At 50.9% G+C, this 11,704-nt stretch overlaps 1 protein-coding gene across 3 annotated transcripts; it reads right to left on the bottom strand.

The window, feature by feature from the left end:
• Positions 1–33: 33 nt before the first annotated feature.
• LOC104009534 (solute carrier family 25 member 36) lies at positions 34–9,343 on the bottom strand. 3 transcript variants are annotated; one of them, XM_087757381.1, is made up of 7 exons: positions 9,201–9,343; positions 3,722–3,898; positions 3,184–3,261; positions 2,763–2,863; positions 2,056–2,122; positions 1,573–1,856; positions 34–1,473 (listed from the first exon to the last, which is right to left on the bottom strand). In XM_087757381.1, the coding sequence occupies exons 1-7, from the start codon at positions 9,239–9,241 to the stop codon at positions 1,274–1,276; spliced, it is 948 nt and encodes a 315-aa protein (XP_087613507.1). In that variant the 5' UTR covers positions 9,242–9,343; the 3' UTR covers positions 34–1,273. The 3 variants fall into 3 exon arrangements, with proteins under 3 accessions (XP_087613507.1, XP_087613508.1, XP_087613506.1); XM_087757382.1 differs by lacking the exon at positions 9,201–9,343 and adding an exon at positions 8,453–8,726; XM_087757380.1 differs by lacking the exon at positions 9,201–9,343 and adding an exon at positions 7,870–7,974.
• Between the last annotated feature and the right edge of the window lie 2,361 nt (positions 9,344–11,704).

Below are 11,704 nucleotides of genomic sequence, written 5' to 3'. Positions count from 1 at the left end.
CGCAGGGAAAGAAACAGTCAGTGTAGCCTCTAATGCGAGACTGGAGATTGTCCAGAGCATGTATTTACTGAAATTACTGCCTTATCTCGGGGAAGGGTTACATTTTTTAGTGTATGTGTTAGAACAAGAAAAACATCACCCCCTGACCCTACCCCCTGCCTTTTTGAGAGTCAAAATTCTCTTTGTATACACAATGTAGCCTTCCCCAGGACACGGGGTTAGGAACCCACAGAGGAACAGAAGGCATCCCAGCCTGTCGCAGGCAAGCGTAACGCGTGCAGCAAACTCAATTCTTGATAACAGAAAAAAAAAAAAAAAAGGCTCTTTCCATACACTGAGTGTATCATCAATAGAAACAAGCCAACTCCTCAGCTTCATCCATCTTTTCACCTGATCCACTTTCTTTGCTAGCATAAAAAGAGTATTTTTCACACGCCAGCTTGTAGCAGAACAGCCCCAGCACTTCTGAAGGTGTCCTCTTTCTGTTGGGAATGGAGGGGATGGAAACACAACTGAGATTGGCAAAGCACGGCTATGAGCCCAGTAGCATGAGTTGTTAGGGTAGTGCTTCATAGCAGGTTGTGCTTCTTCCCTTGATCTACTTGGTGTGATGATTTAGACCCTGCAAGATGAAAAGGGGCCATCAGCTGCCTGACACGTTTCGGGGCAATGGCTGCATCATGTTAAGGACGCAAAGGAAGATTCTGCGATAGGACATTTGCTGGCAGCCAAGGTTGAAAAATCCTCCTTAGGGGCAGGGAGGTAGCACAGTAGGTGAGGGTGGAAGAGCCCCTCTGAAGGCAAGAAAGGTCTCAGCACAAGATCTCTGCTTGCTGCAGTTCTCTCAGATGGCTCAGCTCTAGCCTGCCTTCATGTCCAACTGTGCCCACCTACGGCTGTTACAGAATCCAAGAGAAGTGAACGTGCTGAGACTGTCTAAGATACTCCTACGCTTTCTCCTTTGTCTCCTTCCCAGTAAGTTCCATGCCCTTGTTTCATACAGGGAGCTTACAGCAGGCACGGTCAAACCAGCGCCCTGACATCTTGAAGCACTGGAATAATTCAAGTCTCCAGAAGGAAGAAAGGCTAGATTGTGCACATCAGAGCCACAAACTTTGCACAAGATAGTCTTATGTCCTGAGAATGCTATGCCTGACCCAGTTCTGATATGCGATGAAAAGCACCAGCTCTCAGAGCATGGAAAAAGACCAAGTCTCAGGACCATGAGGTCCCTGTACCTCTACAGCAGCCTCAGCCAGGTGCTACAGTGTGCTTACAAGGTGGAAGAGGCCAAATGTACAATGAGTTCATAGGTAGCCATCATGATAGCTGTGTTTGGGATCTGGCGGATCAAGTGAGCCAGGAGCCCTCGGTATAAAGCCAAGGGTCCCTCTTCACGGACCACAAGCTGCAGAGTCTGTATAAAGGAACGGTATCGTGACCCTTCTTCTCGCAACCGTGTCCGAATGACCTCTGGAGAGACAAAAAGGGAAGTGCTGTTAGCAGATTGATCCTACAGGCATGGCATCTCCCACCGAGGGGAAGAGAAGCAAGGAGGGTGGACCCACTCACCATGTGGATATGCAATGCATGAAGCACATGTTTTGGAGACAGCAGCAGCTCCCATTAGTCCAAAGAAATCATGGCTGTTTGGCGAAAGTGTGAGCGGTGGGGAAAGGGAATGATGGCCGTTTCTCAGCTGCTGTTTCAGAGCTTCATAGATGACAAAGTGTATGATGGTCTCTGACACTCCAGCATAGGAGGCAGTGACACCACGGTAGAATCCACGAAGGCCTTCGGTGCGGTACACACGCATGGCACACTGGAGAGCGTTGCTGGCCGTCTCCCCCTTCACCCTGTGAAGAGGAGGGCGGGTTAGAATGGCATCCGGCTCCACTGACCTAAAATGCTGTTGTGAACACAACGGTACGACTCTTCCCCAGCATGCCTTGAAGACCTATGTCCTGATGGCAGGTCACAGAACCCTACCCAACCCCACCCCTAAACCAGTCCTGATTTGACGGGGAGCGGCTCTGCATTGCTAGCCTGCCTTACCTGGCTTCCAGCTGCATCCTGGTTTTCACTAACCAGATCGGGTTGGTGAGCGTGGCAGAGGTAATGCCTGGAGAACAGAAGAGGAAGACAGCCATAAGCACCAGGATCACGCTGACAGTTTGTGAGGAGGTGCTGATCTATCAGCTCTCTGAATTCTGCTTGGCAAGCTGCAGGCATTTGCAATTTGAGAATGACCTTGAGCTCCCTTGGGAGAAGAGACATTTAGGGCAGACTGATTCTCCTCTTCCCCCCCCATTCCAGCCTTTGTCTGCTGGGAATTAGCTCCTCTGCCTCCAACATAACCCTGCTACAGGCCCTCGTGTTACAAAGAGGCAGGAAAGAAGGGACTAAACTTGCAAGAGTGGAAGATTTTGTTAGAGAACTGGGATATATCAAGAGAAATGATTCTGCGAGTGGTCTAAATTACACACTGCCTTCTCCCTCTCACAGCTGAATGGAGCTCTTTTCCTGATAGCAGCTGAAGGGGTAAAGACTAGATCCATGACTTGAAGAGATGAGCCGAAGAAGAACGAAGAGTGAGAACATATTTTGGTTACTCAAGGAACTCACTGCTCCAGGTGTGCAGAGAGAAAACTTCAGAAGAGAGAGCAAGACTGATGGGAGCAGCAATGGGGAAGGAATGAAACCTGTTTACACCTACAGACAGAAGGACCCTTTGGCTCTGATTTGAGACAGAAGAGGCTCACCTGCACAGGCTGCTGACAGCATGTGTACTTTCTTGGACTCCGGTACAAGAACAGTGTTGAGCCTCTCCTTAACACCAGAATAGGCAGCAAAATATATAGCCCTGGTTGGAAAGAAATACAGAAGAGGTTACAGGTCACCTATGAGGGGCAGAGACAGCACTGCTATGGGGTCTCACTCCAGCTTTTCTTACTCCCAGCACAGGTTTGTCTAATGTGACATCAGATACCGTTTATACTAGGCCCACAGTGATCATCTTATCTTACAACTATGATCAGGAGGTCCAGAAAATGTCTGTGTGACGGGGTCCTGGGGCACAATAAGCACAAGGCCCAAACCGCTTTCAGAATGTGGAGCAATAGCTGTCATGAAGGCCCTTTCAAAAGTGTACAGCATAAGCTATCCTCAGGAAGCAGTACTCACCGGGAAGGAGCAACCCCAACAAGGTTTGGACCCAGACCTCGGAACAGGGATCGCACGCCTTCCTGCTCAAGGATCGCCCTACAGAAGGAAATTAACAGAGAAATCAGGAGAATAACTAAGGTGGGGGCTCTCTTGTTCCTCCTCCTTCTTCGTTCTTCAGTACTTCTTGTAGCATCCTCTCCTCACCTCCTGCCTTATCCTTTTTCTGCCCTACTCTCATTTTCTCTCCAACCACTTCTCTCTCCTTCAGTCCTTTCTTCCTGTTCTTGCTGACACCCTCACTCTGGGGCTGATCAAACCACTAGCTGAGAAATTTCTCAAAGTCCCAAAAGCTGCCTTGCAGACTCAGAGTTCAAAGCACAGATCGACTGTGAGAAGTAGATGTACCTGTGCTCTGATGAAACTTCCTACCGCACTTGCAGTTTCCAGAGCCTCAGCTCAAATGCTACTGCCATCTCTCTCTCCCCTTCTCTCTCCACCTGATGGCCAAACCTTCACCTCCCTGGTGTGACCATGCATGCTGCCCTACCCTACTCACCTCAGCAACTTGAGCACGCCAGGAGACGGTGGGGTGGGGTTCATCAGCCTCATGCTCATCCCCGGCAGCTGTATCTCGGAGAGGCACAGAGGCCGCAGTGTCAGTTGGGATGACTGCAGACGTGTCTTCACCACTTCCAGGGGACAGGTCAGGATGGCTCCAGCTGTGCCACCGCATCTAGGGAATAACAAGGGCATAACAGCCCGTGTAAGAATGACCCCTGTGCAGGAACAGGGCAATAATTCTGACCCTGCTCGTCCAACAACCTCTCCCCTCTAGGAGAGGAGGTTAGGTCCCCCAGCCTGCGTCAAAAATGACCTCCTGCTCCGACACTGATTAACGTAATAACGGCTTCGCTTGGGACATCTCCTGGCAGCCTCACTCTGAAACCTTACTCGGTATTTGAGACAAACAGTCCCAAGTCCATAGGGACTCAGCAGTCCCTCAGCTCAAAGCTGCTGATCTTTGCATTCAGAAGTTCCCAGAGCAAACATTTCTGCTGCCCAACCTCCCTGCAATGCCTTCTGCTGAGCTCACCAGGCACCGTGCCTCACACCTCCCCACAGCAGCATTGGCTCAGAGAGAGGCAGCACAAAACTCTCCCGCCCCTCAGCCTGCCCGTGTCCTCAACCCATAACCCATTCAGCCCTGCATCTGCAAGGCCCTGTCAGCAAGAGCTGTATTTTCTGCCAACAGCCAGGCTCACCCCCAGACTGACTTGCTTAACGAAAGCGGACCCTGACCTTCAAGCAGACAGAAGCTATTTTTGGAACGCGTGAACCATCACCATCAATCACTCTAGACACACCTCAGTAATGCTGAAAGGACACACATCCCCTTTTCCCCTTTCTGCCACCCAGGGACAAGTCAGAACCAGAGAACCGATACGTTCGGTTCTCAGCTTCCGCCCCTTCAGATCCTTTGACTGACAACCTTGTTCTTCTAGAGGATGCTCCGTACCTGAAAGACTGTTTTGAGATGAATTTGCATGGAACAGCCATGCAAGAGGCTTCGACGAACAGATGTTCATATCTGTTACAGCCAAACTCACTTTGTTTCACAAGAGATGGAGGCTTAAAAAAAGCTCACTCTGCTCCGAAGAAAGAAAAGCCAGCCAAAGAACTACAAGATATCAGGGAAGAATCAAGTATATCAACAGAATTACGTATGACGGCACAGAACAGCAAACGGCTGCAGTTCTGAAGAATTATTTTGGAAAAGTCTATACAGCTACAGTGCACGCATACATTGCTCTCCCAGCCTTTGCTCCTAGGGCTTCATTTATTATTGCCTGCAGATTAGGGGGAAAAAAAAAAAAAAAAAAAAAAAAAAGGAAGAGAGGCCTGGACTCCTATTGCATGAAGTCCAAGAGTTGAAGATCTGGCAGCTAGAAGGTTATGCAGCTAATGATGCTAGCAACTAGTTATGCTACTCCATCACACTCACGTTGCTTTGTCAAGCCCTCTGCAAATCGACGCAGTGGTGATGACTTGCAGAGCGGCTGATCGGCAGCAATTTCCCTCAGGAGCTACGGTGAGTGGTGGGAGTCTGGGATCAGGTGGAACATGACCGAAGAGCTGAGCTCGGGCTCAGAAAGCAACACAAAGCAAAGCAGTAAACGTCCTGGCTCAGGTTCTCTGGGTGAGCAAGCTGATCAAGCACGGACACCAAGACAGCCTATGCAGCGATCCAGGAGTCGCGTGAGGCAGGGCCTCCTTTTACAAAAGCCATGTTGATTCTTCCCATGTAGACCATATTCCTTCAGGGGTCCGACAGTCCTGCTCTTTACCATAGTTTCTACTAATTTGCCTGATACAGGCTCCAGACTTACAGCCCTGTTGTTTTCTTGACCAAAAGTGTAGTTTCAAGTTCAGGAGAAGATTGAGTACAGTGGTGACAGATCAAGATGTCTAAGAAGTCTGAATAGAGCAGTTTCAACTTCTTACCTACACGCTGAGCAAACACTACAACAGGACATTTAGAGAAGCAAGTCCTTGGTATCCTAAAGATTTTCTTCTCGAACAGTGCATAAGGAGGCACAACTTTATGTAATGTTTTCATAATATGTCTTCAAGAAGTCCCTACCTGAGCGTGGTCAGGATACGAAATTGAACCCACACCTCCAGTATATATAAAAGTTTCCTGAGTTCAAGTTCCTCAAGCTACTGATACGTATACGTAGTCGAGAAGAATTTTAAAAGCAATAATAAGAGTTAAAGAAATTGTTACTCCTTAGCGTGGTGGTCATTTAATCAGCAGTGAGAGTCCAAGGTAGAGGGGGACCTCTGAGCCACTATGGGTCAATGGTGAGACTAAGGAGGATTTTTCAGGGAGCAAAGACGACTGACTAAACAAAGCTAAGGAAATAAGGTGTACCAGCTGTTCAAAACTAGAAGAAATCTCAACTATGATGTCTTATCATTCACTGCACGATGATACAGCTGCTCACAAAGTATGAAAGGCATAGGTCTCCAAAATTCTTCTGTTTCAGGAGAAATGGAAAATGAGGTACTCTCGTCACAAAGAGATGAACTATTTTTCGGTCCAATACTAATGAAGGTGAAATTGAACAAAATCTAGTCAGAACGAACATTTTAAGATCAGCAGGCACAAAAAACCCATGGCCACGGATACTAAAAATAGCTGATTCAGGAAACTTGATACCTACAGATTTAAATGCTTAAGAAATGTGAGGGGACTGGGGAAATACGCTAGCCTAGAAGAGTTCTAATGTCTACTGGGACTAAAAAAAAAAGTGTATTTGTAATAATTTATGCTGCTAAGGTTATACGACCCGAGATTCATGCCAGAAGAGAATTATGGAATCAGATCACTATAGACTCAAAAGACACTTTGTACTAATCAATGTTGGTGGGGGAGGCTATATTGGTTTGTTTGTTTTGTATTTTTTTTATGGAACTTACCAAATAAAAACTGGATTCACAAAAGCAACTACAAAGATGTAACATACCTCAGCTTTGCAAAAAGTGAGCTTGACATCTCACAAAAACACACTTAGAGCCTTAGCGCTCTGTCTACAGCATAGACGGGCTAAAATCAGACCACAAAACCTCAAAAAGAAGAAAAAAAAAAAACTATCAGCCCCACTCTTTCCCTGGCTTGAAACCAGTTGTCAGAAAAAAAAAAAAAAAAAAAAAAAAATATAATCGAACAGCAGTAGTCCAGCAAGAGCTTAGGAAAATCACTTCTAGACTAGACCTAACAATTTTCAGTTTTTCCATCAACAGACAGGAGGTAACATTTTACTTTGGTAAAATCCATGGGTGACAAAGATTGTCACAGTACTGACCGAGGCTGCTAATTGAAGAAGGCAGGTAATTTTACCTTAGAAAACAGTCCTTGCCTCTAGATTTTGCTTTCACATTTTAAAAGGAAAACTGGGAAGTTTGAGGTGGCAGAAGAAAAGAGGATTAGTTGAGAGAAATAAAAAAACCCCACTGTTAACATTTTTTCAATGATCTGAAAAGGGTACGAGAACATGAACAGAGGTAACAAGGTTTACTGGTAATTCACATTTTAGCCCTTACTTAGGCTAGCCAAAAATTGAGGTGGCTTGAAGATCTTCATTTCAGAATAGCAATGCTAGGTCAGACAAATCTGCAGTTCAACCAGGATTCTGCTTAGGGAACAGGCAAATAAAGATCACCTATGGAAGAGCAGGAGAAATACTCATCTCCAGAACACTCTCCCTGCTTCCCGCAATTTTCAGCTCAGGAATTTCCTCAGCCAGAAATGTTGCGTTGCATTTAATAGCCTTCAACACACTCTTTTTCATTAATCTTTTTAAAGTGCTTTCTGGACACAGAAAAAGCTTTTACCCTCTAATATCCTGTGGCCAGGAGTCCCACAGTTTGACTGCACACTGTGTTAAGAGCTATGTTCTTGCATGAGTTTTGAACAAACCTCTCACAGGTTTCATGTGACGGTCCCCAGTTCTCGTACTAGAAAATAAAGTGAACAACTGTTCCTTCACCAGTGAGATCTGTTTCATTAGGTAAAACAGTAATATAAACTACGTACTGCAGCAATAACCTGATCTTCTTATTCATCTTATTCATCTCATGGGTTTTAATTAATTGTAATTCAAGGATTATTGTTCAGTGGGTGAGGACAGGACACAGACTTACAAAGCTCCCACTAGCGACGCTCCTGTCACTAGCCAAACTCTCATAGTTTTTCAGGAACCAAAGTGGAAAATAAGGATGAGGAAAAGCTAAGAAATATGAAAAAATACATTAAGAAAGGCTAAGATGCAGCGACCACATAGTTCAAAGGATAAACTAACAAAAGAGAATAACATATACAAAATAACACTGGGAAGACAGAGGGTAAGTACATATAAGCAAAGATCGACATAGCCCAACAACTGCATTAGCTGCAGAAAACCGGGAATTTACTAACTAAAAGCGATTAAACGAGGTGCAGATGCTATACCGCGGACCTCACTGTCACACAGACTCCAACAGGCTGCTGGAATTTGGAAAGGGATTAGGTGGCTGTTCAGGCAAGGGAGTTCTGCAGTTACTCGGCAAAGTCTGGAGGACCACAAGATCTTCTGCTTTAGGACATCATGAACTTAGAGCTCATTCTTTTTTGAGACTTAAATGATACATGTTTCTTAAAGAGAGGAAGGGTGAAATGCCGTGAGAGAAGGGCATGCTGCGAATTCAGAAGCACTGCTGGGATCCATGCTCCAAACGCCCGACTCACCAGAATCAGCCGCGCTGTTTAAAACCAGAGAAGACGTGCAGGAATCTCCGCCACGCGATGACGACGGAGAGTTGGCTGCCCTCCCAAAGACAAGGATGCTCCAGCACTGGCTCCGCTGAAGGGGCCTGGCGGTGCCTCTCGTTCCCCACTCAGCACCCCGCTCCCCTTGCCCCCCGTCCCCAGGCGGGATGAAACGCCAGGCGAAGGCCCCTGTGACTCCCGGGCAGGCTCCCCTTCTTCCCAAACTGCAGAGCCATACATTCACCCCGCCGGTGCCGTAGCAACGCGCCTACGTTTGAACCCGGCACAGCGAAGAAAGGGCGGGTGAGGATTAGGGGGCAAGGCAGGGTCTGGCACGGGGGAAGGCAGGGTCTCCTCTCCCCCGGCTCCCTGGCAGCCGCTGCCGGACGTGCGGCCCCGCGGTTCCCGCGCAAAGCGCGGCCGCGACCCGAGGCCCGCCCGCGGGGAGCGATGGTGCGGGCCGCCGCCGCAGGCCTCGCTCCTCAGGGCCGGGCAGGCCACGGGGAGGACGAGCCGCGGCGGCGGCCGGAGGGAGGGAACCCCCGGCCTGGCAGCAGGCGGGAGACGAAGACGGGCCCGGAGCTCCCCGGGGAGAGGGCGCCGTAGCCGCGGGGCCCGGGCCCATCGCGGGGAGGAGGACGGGCCCGGCGAGGCCCCGCGCCCAGACCAGCCCCGGTTCGCAACCAGGCCGCCTGTCCCGGGGCAGAGGCCGGCGGGGGCCACTCACCCTCCGGCGAGCAGGTGGAGCAGGGTGCTGTGCTGCGGCATGGCCCGGCGCTCTGCCCTGCCGCCCGCCCCGACCACCCCGCGGGCCGCCGCCGGGCCCGCCCGCCGCCCCGCGCAATTGGCTCCCGGCCGGCCGGAGGAGGCGCCCGGGCGGCCGCGGGGCCGGGCCCGCCGGCGGCGGCAGCGGAAGGGGCCGGGCCGGGGCGCCGCAAGCCGGGAGGGCGACGTGGGGAGGGGACCCCGGCCCGTGCCGCCCCGGGGACGGTGCCTCCCTCCCCTCTGGGGCCGAACCCCGGGCTCGCTCCTGCCGGGGGGGGACTCCGTGCTTTTGTGCTCTCGTTTCCCTCCTTGCAGATTTTCGGGTGCTAATTCGCACAGATCCTTTTGCCCAGCCACCCAAGATGGCCAAATAATTTCTTTGAGGTCCCACCACAGTGAAGTGATGGGTGCAAGAGCAGAGCCTAGTCGTTCCTGACTCTCATCCTTGCTCGGTGGGTCCACAGAAGCTTCCTTGGATGTTTGGTTTTATATTCAACCAGCCAACGCGTTTCAGACAAAAAAACCCTCAGAACAAATTAGACCCGTGATTTTGAAGTTCGAAGGATCAGTATGTCAAAGATGGGGAATATTCAGGGCCAAAAGATCCCGTGGTGCTTTTGCAATTGCAAAGTTTCAGATGGCGTCAGAGTTCACCGAATATCATCTTCCTTGCAAAAAACCAGAACGTACATCAACATCATGCTCTTGCCAAAAAGGCACACATCATATCAGCTGGTATGGCTAGAAGCATGGCCTGTAGGTCAGATGAAATAAGCTGTCAGATCGACTCCGTACCACTGTGACTTCAGCACTCACAGCGCTGAGTGACACAGGACCGAGTGTCCAGTTTGTGGTGAACCCACAGAGGGGAACAAAAAATGCCTTCTTTGCCTCAGCCTTTAATAGTCAGACCAGTTGTTCTTGGATTACCCGGCCTCCTGAGCTGGAAGACAAGGACGGGGAGAAGAATGAAGCCCCTATAATCCAAGGGGAAATGGTCAGCGACCTGCTACACCACGTAGACATGCACAAGTCTATGGGGCCAGATGGGATTCACCCAAGGGTACTGAGGGAGCTGGCGGAGGTGCTCACCAAGCCACTTTCCATCATCTATCAGCAGTCCTGGCTCACTGGGGAGGTCCCAGTGGACTGGAGGTTAGCAAATGTGATGCCCACCTACAAGAAGGGTTGGAACGAGGATCCGGGGAACTACAGCCCTGTCAGCCTGACCTCGGTGCCGGGGAAGGTCATGGAGCAGATCATCCTGAGTGCCATCACGCGGCACATACGGGACAACCAGGGGATCAGGCCCAGTCAGCGTGGGTTTATGAAAGGCAGGTCCTGCTTGACGAACCTGATCTCCTTCTGTGACAAGGTGACTCGCATAGCGGATGAGGGAAAGGCTGTGGGTGTTGTCTGCCTGGACTTCAGTAAGGCCTTTGACACCATTGCCCACAGCATTCTCCTGGAGAAACCGGCTGCTTACGGCTTGGACAGGCATATTCTTCGCTGGGTGGATGGCCGGGCCCAGAGAGTTCTGGTGAATGGAGTCAAATCCAGTTGGTCACCAGTGGTGTCCCCAGGGCTCAGTGCTGGGGCCGGTTCTGTTTAATGCCTTTATCAATGATCTGGACGAGGGGATCGAGGGCACCCTCAGTCAGTTCGCAGGTGACACCAAGCTGGGCGGGAGCGTTGATCTGCTGGAGGGCAGGGAGGCCCTGCAGAGGGCCCTGGCCAGGCTGGGGCGATGGGCCCAGGCCACTGGGTGAGGGTCAGCAAGGCTCAGGGCCGGGTCCTGCCCTTGGGTCACAACAACCCCAGGCACCGCTGCAGGTGTGGGGAGGAGCGGCTGGGAGCTGCCCAAAGGGAAAGGACCTGCGGGTGTTGGTCGACAGCCGGCTGAACATGAGCCAGCAGTGTGCCCAGGTGGCCAAGAGGGCCAATGGCATCCTGGCTTGTATCAGGAATAGTGTGGCCAGCAGGAGCAGGGAGGTGATGGTGCCCCTGTGCTGGGCACTGGTGAGGCCGCCCCTCGAGTGCTGTGCTCAGCGCTGGGCCCCTCACCCCAAGAAGGCCATGGAGGGGCTGGAGCGTGGCCAGAGCAGGGCAGCGAGGCTGGGGCAGGGGCTGGAGCCCAAGGCTGGGGAGGAGCGGCTGGGGGAGCTGGGGGTGCTCAGCCTGGAGAAGAGGAGGCTGAGGGGAGCCCTCATCGCTCTCTGCAACTGCCTGACAGGAGGCTGGAGCCGGGGGGGTCGGTCTCTTCTCCCCAGGAACAAGCGATGGGACGAGAGGGAACGGCCTCAAGCTGTGCCAGGGGAGGTTTGGGTTGGATATTAGGAAAAACTTCTTCCCCCAAAGGGCTGTCAGGCCCTGGCACAGGCTGCCCAGGGAAGGGGTTGAGTCTCCATCCCTGGAGGTATTTAAAAGCCAGGTAGATGTTTTGCTTAGGAACATGGTTTAGTGGTG

The sequence above is a fragment of the Nipponia nippon genome, unplaced genomic scaffold (assembly GCF_047370975.1).
Source record: "Nipponia nippon isolate SJK-2023a ecotype South Korea unplaced genomic scaffold, ASM4737097v1 scaffold_2, whole genome shotgun sequence".
Taxonomy (NCBI): domain Eukaryota; kingdom Metazoa; phylum Chordata; class Aves; order Pelecaniformes; family Threskiornithidae; genus Nipponia; species Nipponia nippon.
Note: the sequence above shows the minus strand (reverse complement) of the source record. Positions and strands in the feature narration are given on the sequence as shown.

What these genes read in the sequence shown, in the direction of transcription:
- LOC104009534 (XM_087757380.1), bottom strand. Translation starts at nt 7,913, where the DNA reads ATGAGAGTTTGGCTAGTGACAGGAGCGTCGCTAGTGGGAGCTTT. An exon ending in GCGTCGCTAGTGGGAGCTTT is followed by an intron (nt 3,899 to 7,869) that starts GTAAGTCTGTGT and finishes GTTATTCCCTAG; the next exon opens with ATGCGGTGGCACAGCTGGAG. An exon ending in GCTGTCAGCAGCCTGTGCAG is followed by an intron (nt 2,123 to 2,762) that starts GTGAGCCTCTTC and finishes TCTGTTCTCCAG; the next exon opens with GCATTACCTCTGCCACGCTC.